This window comes from Neofelis nebulosa, chromosome 8 (assembly GCF_028018385.1).
Source record: "Neofelis nebulosa isolate mNeoNeb1 chromosome 8, mNeoNeb1.pri, whole genome shotgun sequence".
Lineage (NCBI taxonomy): Eukaryota > Metazoa > Chordata > Mammalia > Carnivora > Felidae > Neofelis > Neofelis nebulosa.
This window is the reverse complement of record NC_080789.1, coordinates 81159094-81183928: the sequence shown is the minus strand read 5'-3', so window position 1 is coordinate 81183928 and position 24835 is coordinate 81159094. Positions and strand designations below refer to the sequence as shown.

The following is a 24835-nucleotide window of genomic DNA, read 5'->3' as shown; positions in this document are numbered from 1 at the left end:
GGTTGAGAGGACATAATTAGCATATAAAAGACTCCTTTGTGGTTAACACAGAAAAAAATTTAAAGCTGCAGGGTCCAAGTATGGATAAGAGCTATTTGATTAGCAGGTATTTCAAGGGTCAAGAGTAAAAGATAGGAATATAGAAGTCAAATGAGGAATATAGAAGTCAAATGTGGAAAATTTACTACTAGACCTTTTTTTTTTGGTGGCTAAGAAACAAGTCCATGCCACTTATGATGTCATTTATTTAATTTGAGTAGAAAAACTAACAGATGAGATCAAGGCAACTACAAAACTTCCTATATGATTGAAAAAATTTCAACAAAAGCAGATGCTTCAACTGGAAAAGTTTCTTTCACAGCTTGGTTTCTGGGTTTTGTAACTGTCAGCAGAGTTGGGCAAAAATATAACAATGTATTTGGACAAATGAGACTCCACCACAGGCTTTTTCAGCTAATACATAAAAAAATTCTAAAAATATTAAAGGAAGTCATATTTAGTTCTTTTTGTTTATTCAACCAGATTGTATGCAGGATTATTGAAATAGCCTTCTAACTCAACCCTCTACCTTTGGATTCTTACTTGTCTAATCCATCCCTCACAATACTGTAAGATCAATTTTCTTAGTATATAGGGCAAGTGCTAATTTAGGTCCGCTCCTACAACTTCCCATTGTCAGCTCAGTTTTGGGAGCATCTCATCCTGGTGTTCAATACTCTCATGGACCTTGTTCACAATATAGCTCTCTAGCATTATTTCTACTACTACCTTTTACTTTCTCTTAAGCTCATAGGTCCTTTAACCTGCCATATCCATAATGTTTTCTTTATCTAGGATGTGCTGTTATCACTTTCAATATGTCTAAGAATTTTGCCTCAGCTGCAAGATTCAGCTGAGATTCTGAACCCTTCCCAAAAGCCTTCATGTCTCCATCCTCTGAATTTTCATAACATTTTATATGTATCTCCCGCTTTGTACAATTCTGATCATGTATTTAATTTTTCACTTACACTTTAGTCCCTTGATAGATTTCAAGCTCATTTTGAGCAGGATTTATAGGTGCTTTATCTTGTTATATCCCACACTCCAATTGTTCAATAAAGTGTTCAGTGAATTATTCAATTGTGTATAAGATTGAAAACTCTTGAGAATTCAGGTGTGAGACATGTGAAGGAAGGAAATTTATTCACATTTGAATAATATTATGCATTTGTGAGTCTAAAGAGGAGAACTGAGTTTAGTAATCCCAAGACTATTGTCATAAATCTGAAACTGTAACACAGGATTCACTAAAAGCTCATTACCTTATGTCTCATGTAGTGATTGATTAATTTCTCAATATTAAGAATTCTATGTAGGGGGAATAGATACAACAAGTCTAACAAAACAACTTCCATAATCTATTATCTTGCCTGATTTCTGGTTCTGATTATTTGACATTGTCCCATAGGAGACATCCAATGCAGGAAGCAGTAGGGCCGATTACTGCACACTGCCCTCTGGTGAGCCACAAGGGTAATCTGGAGGGGAAAATTCAGGGTTGAGAATATAACTCACTCTCCATGTCCAGGATGCCAGCTGGTGCCAAAGAATGATGTCACATTTTGTGATGTGATCACTTCTCTCAATTGTGCTCTCCTGAGTCTACCAGTTCTTTCCATGTAGGTCATCAAACGGCCATCAGCTGGTAAAACTTTCCTCTTCACTTAGCCAAAAATGGATCCAGAATACTTGTAATGAGTTTTACTAAACCAAGAATTAAAAAAAAATTACTATTACTTCCACCATGACCTTTCTCTGCATCTTCAAGTATCACCCAGCATTGCATGAAAACAATGGTAAAAAATTTCTCCTCAGTTTGTAAGGAAAATGGACTTTTAGTAATTGCCATGCTAAATTCTTCTACATTCTCATTAACAAGTCCTATTTTATCCATAAAAATATAGAGCTTTCTTATTCTTAAAGAGATGGCCAAAAACCAAATAACCAACTTAACAGCATTAGAAGTACTATTTGACTTGGAAGGACAGCAAGTTTATCTGGCTTTTGACCATATTAATACTGCCATACTGCTGGGTGATATTATTCATTTATTCATTACCACCTGACCAAATACTATCCATGACTAAAAGGGATAATTAAAAGTTTCAGAACAGACATGGAAATGCTCAAAACTCATATTCTAGGAAGGATACAAATAACCCAGTGACCAATGAGGTGTTTCATTGGTTTCTGCAATCAACTGTATTTGCTGTTTGTATGCAATGACATTTGTTATTTTCTCATCTTATTCTTAACTTTGGGAAACTACATTTTGTATGAATGATGCCAGTAATGGGTAATCTTAAAATAAGTGGATATTGCCTTTCTGAAGAAGAAATAAAAAGACTTGCAGAAAAATGGAATAGTGCCATCTTTTTGTTTGATGGCATGCTAATCTTGTTTAAAAAAGGAAAGTCCCCTTTAATAAAAATTTTGACTCTTCAAACTCCAAGAAACTGACCTTGCTTTAGAAGCCCATTCTAACCTTCTAAAATGAAAGCATAATTTTTCCTTATGTTCTTTATTATGTAGTTGAAAGTTTAAATTACTTTAAATTAAAATCCTTTCTCGACTCTCAATCTTTTAATTTTCTGAGGCTGTTTACATGCAAATTAAGTAAACTAGTTTTTACTTTTTGTTAATTTATTTTACTTTCAAGTGAAAAAAAAACATTCTGTGGGAGGTTTTATACTGGTTTCTGCTGAATTGTTGCTTAAATGTGGGTGAAGGGATAAATGAATTCAGAGAGAAGTTTAAATAAAATAGCATGTAAGCTCCTTTAACCTCCAAAATTCTGTTTCCCATGATATCATACACTGGTGAATACTTATTTTAAAGCTTTAAGTATTAATCATATATGTAAGATGTATTTAAGCCCAGTCTTTGTACTGTTGTATGTTATGTGACTGAAAAGGTACCATGAGGAGAACTGGTATAAACAAAATTTGTTTTTCACCACAGAAATAATGTTACTCAGGCTTTGATTAAATAGCTACCAACTCTGCCTAGTAACCATTTAATCAAACAGGATATATTGTGTATTTTTCATTACTGTAAACCCTTATAGAATAAATATTCATAAATCAAACAGGGAAACTGATAGCATTATGTGTGAATTAACACAATATTATAACCTATTATTTAAAATTCTTCTTTTCCTTTTTCTTACGTCTAATTTTTTTTAATGGATACCAACCAAAGAGTGAAAAACAACCACCAGGGTCATAGAATTTAAAAGGCTTGTTTTTTTTTTTTAATTTTTTTTAACGTTTATTTTTGAGACAGAGAGAGACAGAGCATGAATGGGGGAGGGTCAGAGAGAGAGGGAGACACAGAATCTGAAACAGGCTCCAGGCTCTGAGCTGTCAGCACAGAGCCCGACGCGGGGCTCGAACTCACAGACTGTGAGATCATGACCTGAGTTAAAATCAGACGCTTAACCGACTGAGCCACCCAGGCGCCCCTAAAAGGCTTGTTTTAAAATGACTTTGATTATTAGTGTATATGATGTTGACACCTTTTCCTCCTATAGGGCTTTCTAATTTAAAAAATTAATAAACTTTATTTTTTTAAAGCAGTTTTAGAATCATAGCAAAATTGAAGCCTAACACATCATCAAGGGCTCCCAGTTAGAATGGAAGCATATGAAAGGCAATTTAAAAAATGGAGTTGTGTCCAAGGTGTAGCTTACAGTGGGTTCACTGGCTGCAACAGAAACTGCATGGCCTCCAAAGCCTAGAATAAGTTGCTAAAGAATGCATAGGTAGTGGGCCCATCATATCTCCATTTTGATTCACTTGTCTGGCTCCTCCAAAAACTGGATGGCACCTGGAAGTTGACCATAGACTATCTCAAGCTCAATCAAGTAGTATCCCTGATCACAGCTACTGATGGTGCCAGAGGTGGTTGTTTGTTAGAGTTAACCCACTTTGTTAGAGTGAATTAGTACAGCCTTAGTTACACAGTATATAGCCAATGATTTGTGAGTGCATTCTTTTCCATCTCATTCAGATTACAGCATCAAAAACCAAGTGTGCATATACATGGGAAGAACAAATACATGTTAAGAAAGCAGTAGCAGAAAGGAGGTAGAGGAAAGAGGGTCAAAGAGTTTCTTACAGTACCGGATGTGAGAGGGATTGATGGTCGTTCTCCAGAATACATTATCCCCTTCCTCTTTTGTAATAGAATCTCTGAGTTTTAGCAGGGCACAAAAGCTGCCCTGAAAAAAACAACAACAACAAAAAAATTCCCAGCTTCCCCTGTAGCTAAGCATGGTTATATGGCAAAGTTCTAGCCAATGGGATGCGAATTGAAGTCAAATGTGTGCCTTCTGTGCCATCCACTTAAAAAGGAGACGTATTACCTTTACTTCCTTCTCTCCCTTTTTCTGCCAGTTAGAATGCAGACATGATAGCAGGAGCCGGAGCATGTCAATCAGATCATGCAAAAAAAGCCATGTGTTAAAAATTGGGAGAGCAACAAGATGTGAGGAGGGGGTGATGGCTCTCTATGGAACCACCAGACCAGCCCTGGATTACTTTGCATGTGAAATAGAAATCAAGACTTTGCTTGTTTAAGTCACTATTTTCCAGCCTTTGTTAAGATTGCTGAAACTAGTGTCCTAACTAATGCAGACCATACAAAAGCAATTAAGTGAGGTTGAACAGAAAGGTTTTGTGGAGGATGGATAATGAGTTTGTTGTGGAACATGTAATTTGCCTATGGGACATCTAGGTGCATATCTCATAGGCAACTATATTCAGGTATATTCTGAACTCAAGAGATAATTGTGGCTGGAGAGTTAAAAAAAAAAAAAACTTCCATGGGATCAAAGGTGGATAATATGCATGAGTTTTGTGGACATGTAGAATGCATTAATGTAGGCTGAGTGAGAAAACTCTATACAGAAGATGCCAGTGTATTCCAGAATCATATGCATTAAGGAGATCAAGTTGGTGGACAGTAGAAAAAATTAACCACAGAGAATGGCTAAATCTGAGTGAGAAGAGAATAAAGGATGAAAACTTGTGGAACAGCTACTTGAAGTGGAGGATAAAGAAGAAGGAAGACCCTATGAATTGGAATGAAGATCACAAGACTGGTCTGAAAAGTCAGAGAATCCGCAGAGAATAATTTTGTTGAAGTTGATGGGGGAGTGAATTTCTGTAAAGAGACAGTGGCTGGTAGTCTCAAATGCATGTATATTTTAGTGAATACATATAGTTAGGAGCTATCTATCGATCTTACATTTACATGTACTGAATGTAAAGCATATTCATATCACTATAGATTGTTAACAATATCTTCATGCTATTATAAACTTGGGTGACATGTTGCCTATGCAATAATCACATAGTCATCAAGGATTCATAACATTTTACTGGAAAACAGAGCATACCATTGTTCATACTCTTTGTAACAGGACTCATATAATCCATATTTTACTCAAAAGCCTATCAAGTATTTTTGTAAGAATCTAGATTTGGGTATCTCATAAACCTAATTTTACTAAAAAAAACTTTGGTGAGGTAAAAGCTAATTTTATTGTTACTTAATCTTTAGGTACTATTATTTAAAGGCATTGTTAACATTTGTTACATTATAATTTGGGGTAGAAAAATTAGGCAAATCATCATAATTATGTTGGGGTTTAAGACACATCTTAAGCAAAGATTCTGATAAATGTGTTAAAATAATACAAAAACTTATAATGTGAATAACAGGCAAAACAATACCTTGGCTGTTAGTATATTCACCTCTTCCCCTAAAAAAGCAGTGGGTTTGTGGCTTATTCCCAAAAACAGATTTACACAACTGCAGGTCTCATACACCCTGTGCCTTAATATCCTCACAACTTTATATCCTTATAACTATGCTTTTGAACTTAGAAAACTATTATCAAAGGAAAAATTGACTAGTCTTTCATTTATTTATAATTTAAATTGTTGCCAGTTACTCCTGCAGTAACAATGTAAGAAATGCACAGGCACAGTTGGTCTCCAATAGGGACAACTTTCAGATTGGTATAAGGACATGGGATTCTCTTTATCATTAGAATTAATATCCAAGACTTAAAGAAAGAGAAATAAATGGAAGGGCCTTCCACTGTTCATATGCAGTACTTGGTTTTTCCTGGTCAACTTAAAAAAGTGATCAATTCTCGGGAGAATGCTGCGTGGGGAGAATGTTGAGTGGGATTCGACCATGGTCTTTCAAACTCCATTTTTCAAACTTCAGAGTTTTCTCATGATGTGTAAATTTTGTGGTGCACCAAAACTTTTGAAAAAGTTTAATTTAAATTCAATTTATCTTTATTGTAGCAGCTCTCACATGGCTTTCTGCCCAGAGTATTGCTTGCTCCATCTGCAAAAGTGGTAGAGTAACTTCTAAAGAAGCAATATGATGGTTTAATATAGATGCAAAACCTAGCTCACTTTTTGATTTTTCAATATTGTCATAAAAAGTACTGTTTAGCAGCCAGAGATGTGACATTTAAGCATTGGGAATTATGTGAATAATTTAGGTGTTAGAATCAATCTAAAATATAAAAAAGTTTCCAGCATTGATTTTTAATGTTTTAGACAGTTTCATTCCACTGATGCTTTATTTTTAAGGATATAGTGAAGAGTAAAGGAAGTAGAGTGGACACATGTGCTTCATCTCTGAGTTATCATTTGGAGTACATAGTTAAATGCAGCTCATTATGTAAATTAGTTTTTTATTAATTTATTATAATGATTACATGGATGACATGCTGGCTTCTTTTTGTGTATTAGGCACTGAGATAATAAGAGAAGAAGTTCATATTTTTTTATTGACATACAGTCGACATACAATTTTATCCTAGTTTCCGGTGTACAACATAGTGATTTAACATTTATGTACATTACAAAATAATCAGAACAAGTCTAGTTATCATCTGTCACCATACAAAGTTATTATATTATTATTGACTATATTCCCTATACTGTACTTTAAATCCCTGCGACTTATGTATTTTATAACTGGAATTTTGTATCTCGTTATCTCCTTCACCTATTTGGCCCATCCCCCCCAACCCCCAACTCTTTGGCAACCACCAGTCTGTTCTCTGTATCTATGAATCTGTTCCTGCCTTTTTTTTTAAAGATTCCATATATAAGTGAAATCATATATTTGTCTTTCTCTTATTTCATGTAGCATAATGCCTTCTAAGTCCATTCATGTTGTTGCAAATGGCAAGATCTCATTCTTTTTTTATAGCTGAGTAATATTCCTTTATGTATGTGTACCCCATCTTTATTTATTCATCTATTGATGGACACTTAGGTTGCTTCCATATCTTGGTTGCTATAAACAATGTTGCAACAAGTGGGACTGCATATATCTTTTCCAATTAGTGTTTCCATTTTTTTTCCAGATAAATACCCCAAAGTGGAATTGCTGGATTATAATGGCACTTCTATTTTTAACTTTTTGAGGAACCTCTATACTGTTTTCCACAGTGGCTGCACCAATTTACATTCCCATTAACAGTGCACAAAGGCTCCTATTCTCCATATCCTCATGAACACTTATTTCTTGTCTTTTTGATACTAGCCATTCTGATAGCTGTGAGGTGATATTTCATTGTAGTTTTGATTGTAGTTTTGATTTGTAAATTTCCCTGATAATTGGTGATGTTAACCATTTTTTCATGTATCTGTTCGGCCATCTGTATGTCTTTGAAAAAAATGTCTATTCAGGTCCTTTGCTTATTTGTTAATCATATATATATATATATATATATATATATATATAGGTGTTGAGTTGTATAAGGTTTTTATATATTTTAGACATTAACCCTTTATGGGACATATCATTTGTAAATATCTTCTCCCATTCAGTAGTTTTCCTTTTCATTTTGTTGATGGTTTCCTTCACTGTGCAAAAGTTTTTTAGACATTAAGGGAGTGATTTTTGCCCAATTATAAATCAAGCCAAACTGTGCAAACCAAAATGGTGGCTAATGACAACTTGCAAACTAGTGTGAAGTGAGAGATCACGTATCTCCTACATAATGGAGATTTCATAAATGGGTTAGATGCTGCACAGAATTCATAAGAGACCTGCTTAGAGGAGGGACCTGATTGAAGACTTTCTTAGTGTACTCTTTCCATATTTTATATATATTGTTCTAAAAACATATCTGAAATAGTTTCCATTGGATTAATGTGAAAGCTGAGTATCATATGAATCTTAAAGAACTGCTCAGGGACAGTACATCATTTTCAGTCTCACTCTGGCATGAACATAGACAAAGGGAAAGCGAAGAAGGTGGAAAAAACTCCCATTTTAAGAAAGTGACAATTCATTTTCTGACATTTAATATGAAGACAGAGATACAAAATCTTTCTACCAGTTAAAACTCTTGGGATTGAAGGTAACAGAAAACCTAATTCACATTGGATTAAATGATAAATGAAAATTGTTTGGAGAAATGAAAAGTCCTATAGAGGTGAGAGAAGCTTTAGAACTGATTTGATCAAAGCTTCAGCTCCATTTCTCTGAATTATATCATCTTTTTTCTATAATCTGTATCTGTTTTTATCCTCAGACTGGTTTCCTTTATGGTCACAAGATGACTATTAAAAGCAATAGGAATTACACGCTTTTCCGTTTGGATTCTCAGGAAGAGAGAAAGTTCCTTCCAACAAGCACTGAACATTGGTCCTGAGTTTTGTGCCTATTGGATGATCCCTGAAGCAATTCTTTTTTTTTTTTTTTAATTTTTTTTTCAACGTTTTTTATTTATTTTTGGGACAGAGAGAGACAGAGCATGAACGGGGGAGGGGCAGAGAGAGCGGGAGACACAGAATCGGAAACAGGCTCCAGGCTCCGAGCCATCAGCCCAGAGCCTGACGCGGGGCTCGAACTCACGGACCGCGAGATCGTGACCTGGCTGAAGTCGGACGCTTAACCGACTGCGCCATCCAGGCGCCCCCCTGAAGCAATTCTTATGGTTAGGGTAATGCCATGATTGACTTGGGACTAGGTCTGCCTGCCCCCACTTATGGTGGCAAGGGGTTTGGGAGTAACTTCTGGCTTCCACCAATTAGGACTAACCGTGGAAAAGGTTAGGGTTAAGCTCATCCAATATATCTGAATACTACACAATGGGGGCAGAGTGAAATGCATGTTTGGATAACAACTACCACATCCACTGTAGTGTACCCTATTGCTCACCACCACTGTAATTAGTGAGCATCTTCTTTCTGTCTCTGCAAAGTGTTATATCTTCATCTGGAGTTCCTTGTGCTCTAGCAACCAGTGACAAGTCACCTACTGACAACAAATGCAAAATGCAATGGAAGAGAAAGGACAAAGTAATTGCAATGAAAACTCCCAATTAAACAGGGTATATCTGGACACATTACATAGTAGTCACTGATCTTTGTCATAATCTGTAGACAGGAGTAGTTAGGATTCCTGGATAGCAGTGGTATGGGTTCTTTTGGCAGGTACTGTTTTGCTTTCGGTGTTCTTTATGGCCCCGTCCGAGATGGTCATTGGGGGAAGATGCTCTTTTTAAGAGGTTACACTATTTTGGCAGCTTATTTCCTATTAGGTTGAATATGGAAGTCTGAGGCTTAAGATTAAATAGTCACAGGCTATTATCAGTCGGGCTTGAGGTTTATTTAATAATATATCTTCCCGCTAATATTAGGTTTTTGAACTAATTGCTTCTTGTTGCTTCTGTAGGCAAGTAACTATGGTCAGAGACCGTGTGTAGTCCAAGTTTTTAAATCTTGGAATTTCTCTTTACTAGTAGCCCTTCACACTCTGCCAGTCTGAATTTAGTTTAACGGCCCATCCCAAGATCTCAGTTTAATGGCATCTGCATTGGGGATATTCTAAAAAATGAACCTACAGTCGGGAGGGAAGGGCACAAGTAATTTATTCCTTGTCTCCATAATAAGCATGATGTCTCCAGTCACCTCCATAATGAGCGTGATTTTTCCTCCAGTTAAGCAGAAATTAAACTGTTCCATCGTTGGCATACTGAAGATTATTAGGATTTTAGACATTTTTTGTTTGAGGGTCTGAAGGGTGCTGTTCCTAAAAGTGCAGACTACAGAGTTTGCTAGCTTCTTATAACCTTGGTCATTCAAGGTAGGGACTGTCTCTGAAATATTTTATTCAGTCTTTGTATCATGAACACCACTGGTTCATCAATGAGAGTCAATTTATAACATCCATTATGCTAATAGAGAGCCCCTAATTTCACTTATGAAAACCTGTTTATCACATCCATTGATTAGCAAAGCCTCAGGTGTTAATGGAAGATAATGATAGCAGAGACATTTATGGTTGCTACGTTTGGAATGCAGTCTTTCTGATTAAATGCCAGCTGAATACATCTAAGGTGGGAAATCTAGATTATGGCAACTGACAACCATTAGGGGATAAAGTAAATTAAGTAACACATACATGCACATTTATATCACATTACGTACAGGAAAGTATCTTGAGGGAAAGTATCAATTCAAACTGACTTAACCAATATTCAATACACTATTCAGTATTCAATACTGAGGAGAGCAGCAAAACGGTCAGACTCCATGCTGGTTTGATTTGAAGGCTCACATAATGGAACAATCGAGTATAGAAAGAGAAAGGGGCCAGAAAAGTGCTTATTTAATAATTTCACAGTTTGTATTTTACATCCTTTTGCTTATATACAATGTTATAGATCTTTTTTTATTTGATCAGGGTTTCAGCTCCATTTCTCGTTCATTTTCTTGGTCACAAAATGACTGCCTTCGGCAACAAGGATCATATGCTTTCTCATTCACATCGAGAGGGAGAGGGAGCCATACTACACAATTTTGGAGCAAAAGTCCTATGATTGGTGCTCAATCCCAAACCATCTGTGGCTAAGGGAACATCATAGGTCAGGGTTATCCTGATTAGATTCACTTTGGGATAAAGGTGAGGTTAATTCCACCCAAATTTCTCAGGTGTGTGCCACACAGTGTGGGAAGAGTGGAATAGATTTTGAGAAGGCAAGTATCCGCTACAATCATTTTCAAAGCATATAAAGATATCACAATTACATTATTTTCCTGTTGGAGTAAACAAAATGAAACTAAACTCTAAACATACGTAGTAATGACTCTGATTCCATATTTGGTGTTTGAAGGTTGACAACTTTCAAGCCTTCATCTGTTCCCTCTTGCCCTACATCTGTGCAGGCTGATGAGAAAGCATGGGTGCTCCCTTCTTTGGTGCCAGTGGGAAATTCAAGCCACACAAGCCTTGGCCCCTACGTAGGAATTTTCAGCCTAGCACCATGCCCTAGCCACCATAAAACCCCCAAGAGCCAGTCTCTCTTCCAACCTCCTTCCACCCTTCTCCCAGCCATTTTGGACTTGTTTGGGAAACCTACCCTGCTCTTCCTGGAAAGTCTCATTACATGACCAATAAATCTTCTTACATCCTCTTGGTGCATGTGTGGCATCAGAAGTCTTGAAATGTGGACCAGCTTTTAGGTGGACATCCATCTCCTTTCTGTGGATGACTGCAACTGCATATAAACTGCAATAGGACTAAGTTGTGGTGTTTCATTATTCTTACCAGCAAGTGTAGCATCTTCTTCCTGAATCCCCTACCTCTTTGAATAGCACCAGAAACCAGGAATACACCTTCAGTTCTTTCCCATGTTTTTGCTGCCTACATGCCTTTCAAGTCCTTTTAGCCAATTTCATGGGTACCACCTCTACTCGGGCTTCCACAATTCCTCATTCTAGTTGTTCTATCAGTCTTCTTTCCCTGTTTTTCCAGAGAAAAACCTGTTCCCTATCTAATAATCCAACCTGCACACTGCTGCTAAAGTAATTCTCCCCAACCCCACTTAAACAATCCATTTGTTTTCCATTGCCTACAGGATAGATTTGAAACTTCTTCGCAGTTTATAAAATTCTCCATTCCTCTTGACCCATCTACAGTTCCCATTTCTCCTGTCACATTCCCACACATTCACACCTTTGCCTCCACTATACCGACCTCCACATTATACTTACCTCTACAGTTCATAGGCAAGGAGATACATACAAAGGTATACGTGCCTGTGTATGGAGCACTCTTTGTCTCTTCTTAGCTTGGCCAATTCCTACTGGTTCTTCAATACTCATCTTGAGCTTGACATTTTTGAGAAGTACTTTTGTTGAACGCAGGTTGAATGAGGTGCTCCTCCTCCACATTTTAACAATAAACTTGATTTCAGTGTTTGTTCTCACCCTATTTGATATCATTATCTACCTTTTTCTCCAAATTTGATCCTCTTGAGGGCAGGAACCATGTTTCTCATCTCAAAAGGTCACAATCTATTAGGGTGATGGGCCTGCAAGTACATGCATTACAAAGGTAAATAATAATACAAGATGGCTTATGAAAAATACCCTGAAAAGTAATAGAGTCGTAAGTCCTAACGTAACAGAGGGATAAATTCTAGTACACTTAAATTCTTGAGGAGATAAGAAGAGGACTATGGAGAAATTAGAAACTTCACACATTGCTAGTGGGAATGTAAAATGTTTTTCACTCTGGAAAACAATCTGGCAGTTTCTCAAAAGGTTAAGCAGGATTAGCTAATGGCTCAGCAATCCAACTCCTAGGTATATATATCCATGAAAATGTTATGTTTACCCAAAAACTTGTATATGAATGTTTGTAGAAGCATTATTCGAATAGCCCAAAAGTGGAAACAACTCAAATGTCCACCAACTGAGGAATGGTTAAATGAACTATGAAAACATGATGTGAAGTGAAGGAAGCCAGTCACAAAAGACTACATATTGCATGATTGCATTCATATGAAATGTCCAGAATAGGCAAACCTAAAAAGATACAAAGTGGATTAGTGTCTGTCTAAGCCTAAGGGGCAGGGAATGGGAGGAATGGGGAGTGACTGACAAAGGGTACGAGATTTCCTTTTGAGGTGATAAATATATTCCAAAGTTGATTGTGGTGATGGTTGCACAATTCTGTGAATATACTAAAAACCATTGAGTTTAGACTAAAAAAGAAAAAGTACAGATTACTATGTGAGGGAGGGAAAGACTTCATGGAGGTGGTGAAATTTGGATCCACTGATAAACAAATGATGTGAAAAGCAGAGGCAGTGTGTTGTGGTGAATAAACAAATCCTTTCATCGGGCAGACCTGGCTTTGGATCCTGCTCTACCACTTGGTTAAATTACTCTCCGTAACTCTTTATCCTTACCTAAAAAGTGAATATATTAATATACTTACTTTGGAGGATTAATGTTATGACAAATTAGTAGATTCAAAATTTTTAGCCAGTCACATAAGATAATTATGCCAGCACATAGCAAATGTTCAATAAGTATTAGTTTCTATTATTATCGTAAGTCTGTTTAATATTGAATATTGGAGTAAGTGGGACGGAGGAAACATACAGACATATCAATGAAAACTCTCAGAAACTCATCTGAGGTTTCCAGCAGAAAGAGATGAGACACAAAATGATATAAAGGTAACTGTACTTGGTTTAAGAAGCATTTATTGAATATCTTTCTTCTAATCACTAAATACTATGATATTGATGCGTATACAAAAACAAATAAGAAGTAGACTCACAGATATACAAATGAAAAGTGGTCTTTGACTTCGTGGTCTAGTAGATAGGTAAATAAATTTGGGTAAGAAAGTATCAATCTGCTATAATGGAAACGTGTTCATGATAGAAACACACGACAGAAAAAATGGATGTAGAAGACCGACTTTTGAGCTCAATATTGGGACTACTCATTAACCACCTGAGCCTCCACTTCCTGGAGAATTGTTAGGATCACTTGTTGACATTTTCCACTGCAAGTACATAGCAGAGATTATTAAAGGCTTGAGTCAATTTTGTTCAGTGGAAAGATGAGAAAATAACATCCAAAATGTTAAAGAATTCCTGTTATACAATGACTATGAATGCTCCAGAGATTTATGCTCAAAGTTCCCAGATTTTACTTGTTTATTTTTCCCACTAGACTATAAACTCCTTGAAGGCAAACATCTTGAATGAAATCTGGTCCATTCTCAGATTGCCACAACTTAGTCCAGTAAGCCAAGTAGACATTTAATAAAAAAATTGCTAAATAAATGTTCTTCAAATCTCTCCCATGTCAAAGATGGAAGAATCATTGACAAGTGACTTGCTAGTTGACTGTTCCTCTTTAACAGTTATTGACACTTTGATATGAACACACACAAAAAATCTATATAACCACTCTTCTTTTGAAATAAAACCCTGACAGTTATGTCATTCTCTTTTCTTTTTCTTCAGGAGAAATTATTTGACTGAAGGCTTGGAAAAAAGTGGCTTGGCAGCTGAAAATAAACTGTCTCTGAAACAGAGATGGCATATATAAATTGCTGTGATCCGGAGCTGAGGCCAAGAACAAAAATAATTCTCAAGCAGAGTCTTTGACTGATGTCATATGGTCTGGAGAGGCTCTGGGTTTAGGTGCCTTCCGGTGCTTGAGTGTTCAGATATGCAGAGAAGAAATGGAGCAGTCGTCCAGTCAACTGTTTCTTGAGCACTTACTACCTGTCAGGCATTTGGCTAAGTTCGTTTTTATTGAACTCTGCCTAGAGGTGGTGAAAACATCAGGCAGGCTTTTCTCAGGAACAGTCCTATAGAATCCCAGATGGGAGTATCATTTTGCGGATGGTTTTATTTGCATACATTAGGCATAGGAACTGCGTCCGTCATTCTAGAGGAATGAGAAGCTATGATCAACAGGAGGTAGTTTCTGCGTCAACCCCTTTCAGAAGGCAACCCTCCATGGACTACTCAAGCCATTAGAGGCGTGGCTCTGAAGATAGGGCCCTCAGCTCGGGTCACGTGACGCGCGTGTTGGCGTTGAGTGACAAGCGCAGCTCTGGGCGGGCCTTGGAGGAAATCAACTTCCGGGGGCAGAGGTGCTTGAAGCCGGGTGGTGCGTGGGCTATCCCAACTTGTGTGGCTGGGGTCGCGTTCCCCCACGACGGGTTTGGGGTCGTGCCCCGGGTGTGCGCTTGCGGGGCCGTCTGCTGGGGTGGCTCACCTGGCAGTTTGGGTGAGCGGCGCGGAGGCGGCGGCGGCGGGAGCCAGAGCGGGGAGCAGGTAAATGGAAGCTCGCCTTCCGGGCCTGGGTCTGGGGGGCCGGGGCCGCGTGAGACGGGGGCGCGCCCGAGGCGGCTTGGGCGCGGGCGAGGAACGCGGCCCGGCTTCCGCCTCTCGCTAGCTCCGGCCTCTCCCCTCCGAGGTGGCCGGGACCGGGAGTTGGAGGTGTGACCTGCTTCGGGCTGGAACGGATCCCTGCTGCCTCGGCCCTGAGTGCCAACCGGTACTTGCTCTGCCGGCAGGTTTCAGCCCTTGTACATTCCAGAATCCAGTATTTCCGAACGTCTACGGACAAGTGCACGTGATTATTGTGTCACCGAAGCTCCCACCGAACAGAGACTTAGATCCTTGCCAAGTTTTCACCGATGGCGCCTGATTTATGTTTCCCCTCTGCTTCGTTGTGTACACCGGTGTAAAAGCTTTATAACACCTGTCAGCCACATTACCTTATAGATACTCTGGGCCACATGTTGCCATACAAGGGGCATTTTGAGGTTACGGCAGGAGCCAGTAACTTTCCAAGTGGTGAGGCATCCATCATCCCTGTAAGTGCGCCCCCTTTCCCCACAATAAAGATGTTTCTTCCGTCTGCCCAAGTTGTATACTGTGGTGGAAAGCTTTGGACATGAAATCTATTTCTGGCTTCACTTTAAGGAGTGGTAACCCTATTAAAAGTAGAGCTGGATGTTTTTTTGGTAGGATGGTGTTGCTGCTGCTTTTACTTGCTTCCATGATGCGAGTTGGGGCAGAGCCTGATTTCCTGGAGGGTGAAATCCTGGCCACAGCTTTAGGTGACTCAGCGTCCCCTTAAGAATTCCGACTCTTTTACTTCCCTTCCCTTCTGAACTGTGAAGATACTGATACCACCATCCTCTCCAAATATTTATCCGGGCGGTAGTTGGTGATGGCTTTTGGGAGTAGTTTGAATGCTGCCTGGTGGAGTGATTGGGTTGGGCTAACATTTCACCGTACAATTTAAGACAAAATACCCAGAATATTTGGTTGGGTGGGACCACAGGGAGTGACAATAGATTCACTTTGTTCTCTGACATCAGAAAGTTCTACACTTCTAATCATCCCATTTGCCCTGTGCTACAATTTCTGTTGCAATGAAGGAATTGGCTGTACTTACTGTACCTGTTAGGTAAATGGAGCAAGGGGGATGCCAGGGAGAGCGCACCTGTGTGGTGCTGGCTAGCCAGTAAATTGTGTGGTCGCCAATTGCCCTGGTTACAAAGTTGGCTGGCTAGGGTTGTTCTGTGTGCTTGGAAATCTTATTATGAATTGGTTTCCTAGCAACAGTATAAGCCAAATGGAATAAACATAAAACAAAGTGATGAAAGTTAAAATTTACCTCTTTTATTACATGGGAAAATGTATCTTCTTATTGGATCAATCAGCTCAAAACTTTTTAGAGCTTTTGTAATCATTTTAATACACCAGAAAAAAGAAACTGCAGAGTCATCAGAGAGGGACAGCACTTACTTATTTTTTTAGTGACAGGACAGCACTTTATTATTAGTGACAGTAAAGAAAGAAAAAGAAAGAAAGAAAGAACGATGGTTACTAATGAGCTGATCTGAAGGTTAAATGGATAAATAGGAATTTGCCAAGTAAGAGGCACCCCTAGCTTGTACATACATGACTTATAAAGTATATAGGATTGTTACAAATAAAGAAAGCTATTTGAAAGTTTATTGTATTTCTCTTAATAGAAGTTGGGGTGGCAGTGCATTGGGCTGGATGAGACCATTTCCATTAGTAAATTGCAAGTGAAATGTTAGGTAAGTTGTTTCTGAATTCTGGCTCATAATCACAATGTTCCTTTATCAACCTGTTGCTTGTGACCTTTGGTCTTGTAAGCTAATCAAATTTTGTTATTTTCTGTTCAAACAGTGCTTAATAAAAAAGGCAACTCTTTTTAGATTAATTCTTTGTATCAGTATCTGTTCTTATTGATAAATCTTGATGGTAAATTAATTTTTTTGTTTGCAATATTTCTAAGGATTTTTTGGTTTCCTCACTGTCTTACCCCCACCCCCAAACCCAGTGAACTGGAGGTAGCTCATTTAATTTGATGTGTAATTTTCAAAAGGGCATGTCCTGTGTCCTTTGAAATTTAGGTTTATTGAGGTATAATTTACAATTAAAATCATCATTAGGTCGAATGTTATATGTGGATCTTTGACAGTGAGAGGGTTGGTGCCTCTAACCCTTGAGTTGTTCAAGGGTCAGCTGTATTTTATTTTCTTGTCTGATTGCACTGGCCAGAACCTCCAGTATGATGTTGAATAGGACAAGTATGAGTAGGCATCCTTGCCTTGTTTTTTTATCTTAGTAGGTAAGGCATGTAGTCTTTCACCATTAAATAGTTAGCTCTAGGTTTTTTGTAAACAGTTTTCATCAGATAGGGGAAGTTTTGTTAGCCTCTAGTTTGCTATTTTAGCATGGATGAATATTGTATTTTTTTTCATTGTGGAAATCATAGTAGATTATAGTAGAAAATTGGGAAATAAAGAATCCTATGAAGAAAAAAACGCTAACCCATTTCTGTTAACATGAAATAAGTTCTGCAAACATTTTGCTGGTTTTTCTTTTGGTCTTTTTCTTCTGAAAACATTTTAAAAACAAAATTGTAAATATTGTTTTATATTTTTCTCTTTTCAGTAGCATTACATTGTAAGTGCTCACTACATCATGAATTTTTTGAGAACTTGATTTGTAAGTTCTTGATTTATAGTTAAGCTTTCCCCATTAGAATTAACATTAAACATTTTTGTGCATAACTCTGGTAAGATTTTTTTTAAAGTTTATTTTTTGAGAGAGCACCTGTGTTTATGAGAGTGGGGGAGGGGTTAGATAGAGAGAGAGAGTGAATCCCAAGCAAGCTCTGCCCTGTCAGTGCAGAACCTTACTCCTGGCTCAAACCTGTGAGATAAGGACCAGAGCCAAAATCAAGGGTTGGCTTAACTGACTTAACTGGCTGAGCCACCCAGACACCTCTCTTCAGATTCTTAATATACACTGCCTCTTTGTTTTATTTGATATTCTTAGAATTTGTCCTCTGGGTTATTTATCATAATAAATTTTGGAGCAAAATGTGGTAGTCGACATATTGACTTTCTGGGCATCACTTTAAGATAGAATCCTAGAAGTTTAGAAACTCAGAGTACCTTATATTTTATCTAGTTCAAACCATTTCTTTTATAGGTTTAGAGTCTAAAATGATTGAACAGCTTTTCTGCATACATTGTTTTTTTGCTGCCAATAATCTAGATAGAATTCTGGATGCGTTTAGTGTAGTGTGAAATACTTTTCATGTTCTTTTGATAAGAATTATGGAAATCTTTGAGCCTAGCATTATATAGTTGCATATGCAGAGTTTCTAAAAACTCCTTGTCTGTTGTTTTCTTGAATTCCACCCAGTACCTTTCGAGGTACGTAGTATTTTTCCCACTTCATAGCCAGAGAAATTGAGTCTCATACAAGTGAGCAAATTTATCCAAGGTTGCATTAATAGTAAGTCGTAGAGCAGGGGTTTGATAACAAGTCTTCCTGAATTTTCTTTTATTCATATGCTATACTACCAATACTGAGTTCTTGTAATTGTTTTGTGTATCTTGTGTTTATTCTGAATCTGTTTTAATTTTGGTGCTTAGAATAAACTCATTAAGCAAATTAATAACTCAACATGAGATGGTATCAGTCACTTGTAAAATGTTTATCCAAATTTATGTCTTTGTATATTTTTAAATTTTAAATTAGTTAGACATTCTTTACCTGTACCCTCTTTTTTTTTACTTTTACAAAGAGTGTTAGCTATAGGACGTATAATCCTACTTAAAGAATTAGGGATATATTTAATATTACTAGCAAAGGATATAATTTTTAAAATTTTGAAATGGGAAGCATTTTTTAAAATTACAGGTTTAATAGATGAAGAGCAGAGTTAATGTTATTCACTTTAAAATGCAGCATGTAATAATTCTATCGAAGTGGTTTTCCTTAGAAGGGTATGTCCGTTTTGGTATTTACATAACTCAGCCCAACACATTGTTGTCATATAGAGTAACTATATGAACTAAGTAACCACTGTTTTGTAAAGCATGAAGTCACTTTTTCCTGCTATTTGGGGAAGACTGACTTTTTTCCCCCTTTGCCAGCCTTGTTATCATTGACCATGTGCATCTCCTACCAAAAGAAGGCCTAGCTAATGCAGAGGCCAGCCAAATTGCCTTTTATGTTGTGTCCAACCTTGTGGTAAGATTTGCACGATCTGCACGATCATTTCAAGATACTTTACTTTTGTATTATGAGAATTCAGAACTTCTACCATTGTGGTAAGGATAGTGTTGCAGTATTATGTAAGATCCATTAATCTGTGGATGTGCTTCACTGATAGGGACTCACATGAATATTACTAGAAAAGTACATGGGTAAGGGCACCTGGGTGGCTCAGGTGACTGACTTTGGCTCAGGTCATGATCTCGTGTTCAGTGAGTTCCAGCCCCACAACGGGCTCTGTGCTGACAGCTCAGAGCCTGGAGCCTGCTTCGGATTCTGTCTCCCTCGCTCTCTGCCCCTCCTCTGCTCGCACTCTGTCTCTCTCTCAAAAATAAATAAAAACATTAAAAAAAAAAACTACATGTCTACATGTGTAGACATCATTAAAGATAGTTGGTAAAAGTGAGAGTATCATTATTTTAATTATGGATTTAATAAAGACAACTTAACATGAGGTTATACCTTTCATTCCAACAGTTTGCCCACATTGGACATGAAAAATTGAAAATAAGCCTATGAAACCTGAATGGCATTAAATGGGCCACCCATTTGAATCACAGGACAAATTGAAATGAAGATTTATTTTCTATTATGCTGAATGGGAAAACAGTGTTTATTAACTGCTGATGGTTTTCATGAGACATTTAGATATTTTAAGTTACTTATTTTGTCTGTTATGCAGAAGAGGTATATTTTATTAATTTCTTTTTAGGACTAGTTTCTGCTTAAAGTGAATGGTGTAAAATATCTCCTGCTTATTTAGTATATGTGATTTTTTTCCACAGTCATATTAGTTAAGGATACTTGTATAGTACCTTTTGTTGCAAGAACCTTTTGTAGGAGACTTTATCTTCATTGGTGTACTGAGTTTTATTTTCTATAGTTCCAAATTTAGGTGTTACTGATCTTGCTTCTCTTGTTATAAATAGGAGAGGTAAGAAATGCCACAGGGTTATTCTCAGTGTCGCAGTCATGCACATACAAAGTGATTTCCATATGGTTGATGAGAAGTCCTCTGAGCACTTAGAATCTAGTCAGATTGCAAAATGTTTTATGGTGTGATTCCTACAAAGTACTTAGGAGTAGAAAATCTTATGAACAAGTGAGGCAGCATATACATGAAATTTTTAGATGATTTTTCTTTCACATAGCAGGACCATGGATATTATCATCATAGTTACTTTCATCTGAGCAAAATAATTTAGCAGATTGTTTAGGTGGTAAATTGGGAATTATAAGGTGGATCTGATTCTTTAACCAGCATATACCTTTTTCCCCCACTTAAAGTATTCCAGAAGGTATCTATTGATGAACTGTGCGTGTGTGTGCGTGTGTGTGTGTGTGTGTGTGTACGTGTGTTTGTGTGTGTACTTTGGGAAGTATACTTTGGGAAGTAAACTTAGGGTAGTTTTTGGTCATTATTTCTTGCAGTATTCTTTTTGCCCCTTTGTCTCTTCTGGAACTGCCATAGTTTTTATGTTGGCATGCTTGATGGTTTCCTACAGGTGTCTGAGGATCTGTTCACTTTTCATTTCTTTTTCTTTCTATTCCTCAGATTGATTAGTCTCAATTGAGAAGCCCAAACATTGGCCCCTGGGTAGGTTTGTCTATTACCTATTGAATGTATTGAGTGTATGTATTGGTGTATAACACACGATGTTAATCATGGAAAAGAAACAGAGGCATTTAGAAGGATAAAGAGTGATCAAGGAAGAAATCAAGACAAAAGCTTTAGCATTATTAACAGAAAGTTGGGAGTTAGAAAGGAGGAGTTATTGATAGGCTGAGAGAATAATGAGTGGTTTGGGATACTAGAAATTTCAATAGGGGTGAATAACAGGTTCGGTAGGAATGATAGGGTAGTACAAATAGAAGTATACAAAGTTGTAGTAAGAAAATGAATTTTACAGGTTAAGATACTGGAATTGAAGCAGTTATGTCAATATCACAGGTATCATAGGGACTACCTGTGTTTATGGACCAATTACTGCAATGATATATTGTGATATATGTAATGGCAGTAATAGTAACCACTATTTTTAAGTATTGGTAATGTAGCAAGTACTGCCCCTGGACACTTTCAAACATTTTTTAAAACACTTCTTTTTGATTATTTTTTTTATTGAGGTGAAACTTACATAACATAAAAGTAATCATTTTAAAGTGTATAATTAGTGGCATTTAGTACATTCACAATTTTGTGGAACTGTATCTGGTTCCAAAATATTTTCATCACCCCAGAAGGAAACCCAGCACCCATTAAGCAGTCATTCCCATTTTCCCTTTTCCCCAGCCCCTAGCAAACACAATCTGCTTTCTCTATGGATTCACCTGTGTTTTGGATATTTCATATAAATGAAATCATATAATGTGTAGCCTTTTGTGTCTGATTTCATCCACTTAGCATAATGTTTTTGTGGTTCATCTATGTTTTATTACTATTCCATTTCTTTTTATGCCTGAATAATTTGTTGTATGTATAATATATAGCACTTAGCACGCTTTGTTTATCCATTCATCTGTTTATGGACATTTGGATTTCCCCACCTTTTTGCTATTGTGTTGATTCACTATTGTGAATAGTGCTGCAATGAACACTTGTATACCAGTATTTGTTTGGGTACTTGTATTCAATTTTGTTGGGCGTATATGTAAGAGTGAAATTGCTGCATAATGTGGTAATTCTGCGTTTATCATTTTGAGGAATTGCTAAGCTGTTTTCCCACGTGGCTGTATATATTGTATTCCTACCAGCAATGTATGAGGATTCCAATTCTCCACATCTTCGTCAACACTTGGTATTTTCCTTTTTTCTCTTTGGTTATGGCCATCTCAGTGGGTGTAAACTGCTACCTCATTGTGGTTTTAATTTGTATTTCCCTAATGATAATATTGAGCAGTTTAAAGTGTCTTTTGGTTATTTTTGTATCTTAAAGAAGTGTTTATTAACTTCTTTTGCTTATTTTGAAATTGGGTTGTCTTTTTGTTGTCGAGTTTTAAGAGTTCCTTTTTAAAATTTTTTATATATATTGGAGAGCGCATGCGAGTGGGGAAGGGGGCAGAGAGAGAGAGAGAGAGAATTTTAAACGAGCTCCACACTCAGCTCAGCACAGAGCCTTATGTAGGGCTCCATCCCACAATGCTGGGATCATGACCTGAACCTTAGTTGGACACTCAACTGACTGAGCCACCCAGGTGCTCCTGAGAGTTCTTTATGTATTCTGGGTACTAGACCCTTATTAGATATATGATTTGCAAATGTTTTCTCCCATTCTGTAGATTGCCTTTTCCCTTTCTTGATAATGTTCTTTGATACAAAAAACTTTTAAATTTTGATTAAATTCAATTTAGTAAGTTTTTCTTTTGTTGCCTGTGCTTCTGGTGTCATACCTAAGAATCCATTGCCAAATGAAGGTCATGAAGATTTGCCCCTATGTTTTCTTCTATGAGTTTTGTAGTTTTAGCTGTTTTATTTTGGTCATTGATCTATTTTGAGTTAACGTTTGTTAATTGTGTGAGATAGGAGGTCTATGAAATTTTTTAATTAAATATTTCAAACCTTTAGGGTAATAATACTGCATATATTTTTGTATCCACTTATATGGTGCTTGCAGATTCTGGGCACTGTTTTAAAGATTTTACAAATAATTAACTCATTTAATTAATATCCAAGTGTACTCACCACTCATTTTTTCTCATATTGACATTGCCTTTTGCTTCATATTTTTAAAAAGGAATAATTACTATTGCTATAATTTACACCCTTGAACCCATCCTCTTCTCTCCTTGTCCAAACTGTAGCACTATTCTGAAGTTGTAGTTTATAATTTCTTACATGCCTTTTTAACTTCACTGTGGTTGTGTATCCATAAGAAGTACGTGTGATGTCTTTTTAAAAAAATTCATTAAAATGGTGTCATATTTTGTGTATTTTGCTGCCACCTCCTTTGTTTATTCAACAATACATTTTGAAATTTATCTATGTTGATACATATAACACTAGTTTATTCATGTTCATTGATTTATCGTGTTGTATGACTTTTACTAATTATTAATCAATTTCCTTTCTCTAAATGGACTTCTAGGTTATTACTTTTTTTTTCTTTTTGCTATTTTATTTTTTTTTTTATTTTTATTTTTTTAAATTTTTTTTTCAACATTTTTTATTTATTTTTGGGACAGAGAGAGACAGAGCATGAACGGGGGAGGGGCAGAGAGAGCGGGAGACACAGAATCGGAAACAGGCTCCAGGCTCCGAGCCATCAGCCCAGAGCCTGACGCGGGGCTCGAACTCACGGACCGCGAGATCGTGACCTGGCTGAAGTCGGACGCTTAACCGACTGCGCCACCCAGGCGCCCCTCTTTTTGCTATTTTAAACAACATGGCAATGAATTTTTTTCTTCACCTTCTCTGATGCACATGAATTTTTCTAGGTTCTGTCATAGAATTTGCTGGTTCTTACTATAAGAACATCTTCAAGTTAAGTATTACTAGATTATTCTCCCAAGTCATTGTTCCAATTATTACTCTTAATATTAATATCTGAGAGTACGGCTCTCCATCCTTGCCAATACTTGGTATAATTACTTTTGCATTTTTTGCTAATCTGGTAGATATAAATCTCATTGTCACTAACATATCTTTGTCCCTGATTACTAGTGAGATTGACCGTTTTTCCACATATTTTATTTCTGTCCCTGATTACTAGTGAGATTGACCATTTTCCACATACTTATTAGTCACATGGATAATTCTGTGAATTGTCTATTCATATATTTGTCATTTTAGTGGGAGTTTAGAAGAGAATGGTGGTAAACATGGATGTTCAGTACTCCATATTTAACTGGAAATGCCTCCTACTCATTCTGGCTTTGGATGCAAGTACTCAAGGTTTCTGCCTGTGAGAAAACCTTAACTGACCTTCCAGAGAAGTTCAGATTCCTTTCTTCCCTCAATCTTTGCAACACTATGTGGTTGCATGTATTTTTAAGCTTATTTCTCTCTCTTTGCCAGACTTGACGGCAAGGGCCAATTTTGCTTACCATTATATCTTTAGCACCTTACAGGTGCCTTGAACATCATAGGTGTTAGTTAGTATTTGTTGAGTTAATGAACAAAGGGAAAATAAATGATGAATGAGGGAGCTGATATACATAAGACATTCTGAAGGAGCCAAGGCATCCAAGGAGATGAAAGCATGGGGATGGGCATGAGATTTCAACACTTTTAAACTTTTATTGTAGTTTACATTATATATTGATATTTTCTTTACTAATCTAAGTGGCTGTATTGATCATTATATTCTTCAGTAGAGCATGGTTGGTTTTTATTAAATAATTGTTGGATGAATGAAAATCAGATCTTAA

The 24835-nt window shown here is 37.0% G+C and overlaps 1 protein-coding gene and 1 long non-coding RNA gene across 16 annotated transcripts in view; one reads left to right on the top strand and one right to left on the bottom strand.

Moving 5' to 3' along the window:
- Positions 1 to 14858, bottom strand: part of LOC131519815 (uncharacterized) — a 32997-nt gene extending 18139 nt beyond the window's left edge. For 4 of the 5 annotated variants that reach the window (XR_009265808.1, XR_009265807.1, XR_009265806.1 and 1 more), the window contains exons 1-3: positions 13666 to 14858; positions 12087 to 12406; positions 1558 to 1746 (exon numbers count right to left, since the gene is read on the bottom strand). This is a non-coding gene — a long non-coding RNA (uncharacterized LOC131519815). Of the gene's footprint in view, positions 1 to 1557; positions 1747 to 11452; positions 11602 to 12086; positions 12407 to 13665 lie in introns of all 5 variants that reach the window. The other variant, XR_009265810.1, reaches the window with a different exon arrangement.
- Positions 14859 to 15020: 162 nt separating this feature from the next.
- CCDC91 (coiled-coil domain containing 91) overlaps positions 15021 to 24835 on the top strand; it is a 353160-nt gene continuing 343345 nt past the window's right edge. For 3 of the 11 annotated variants that reach the window (XM_058743235.1, XM_058743221.1, XM_058743220.1), the window contains exons 1-2: positions 15021 to 15184; positions 16900 to 16968. Coding sequence is in view for 1 of the 11 variants with exons in the window: in XM_058743221.1 (XP_058599204.1) it covers positions 16962 to 16968 (7 nt within the window). In the remaining 10 variants the exon portion in view is untranslated. Of the gene's footprint in view, positions 15185 to 15426; positions 15730 to 16899; positions 16969 to 24835 lie in introns of those variants that run through there. The other 8 variants (XM_058743233.1, XM_058743225.1, XM_058743224.1 and 5 more) reach the window with 6 other exon arrangements.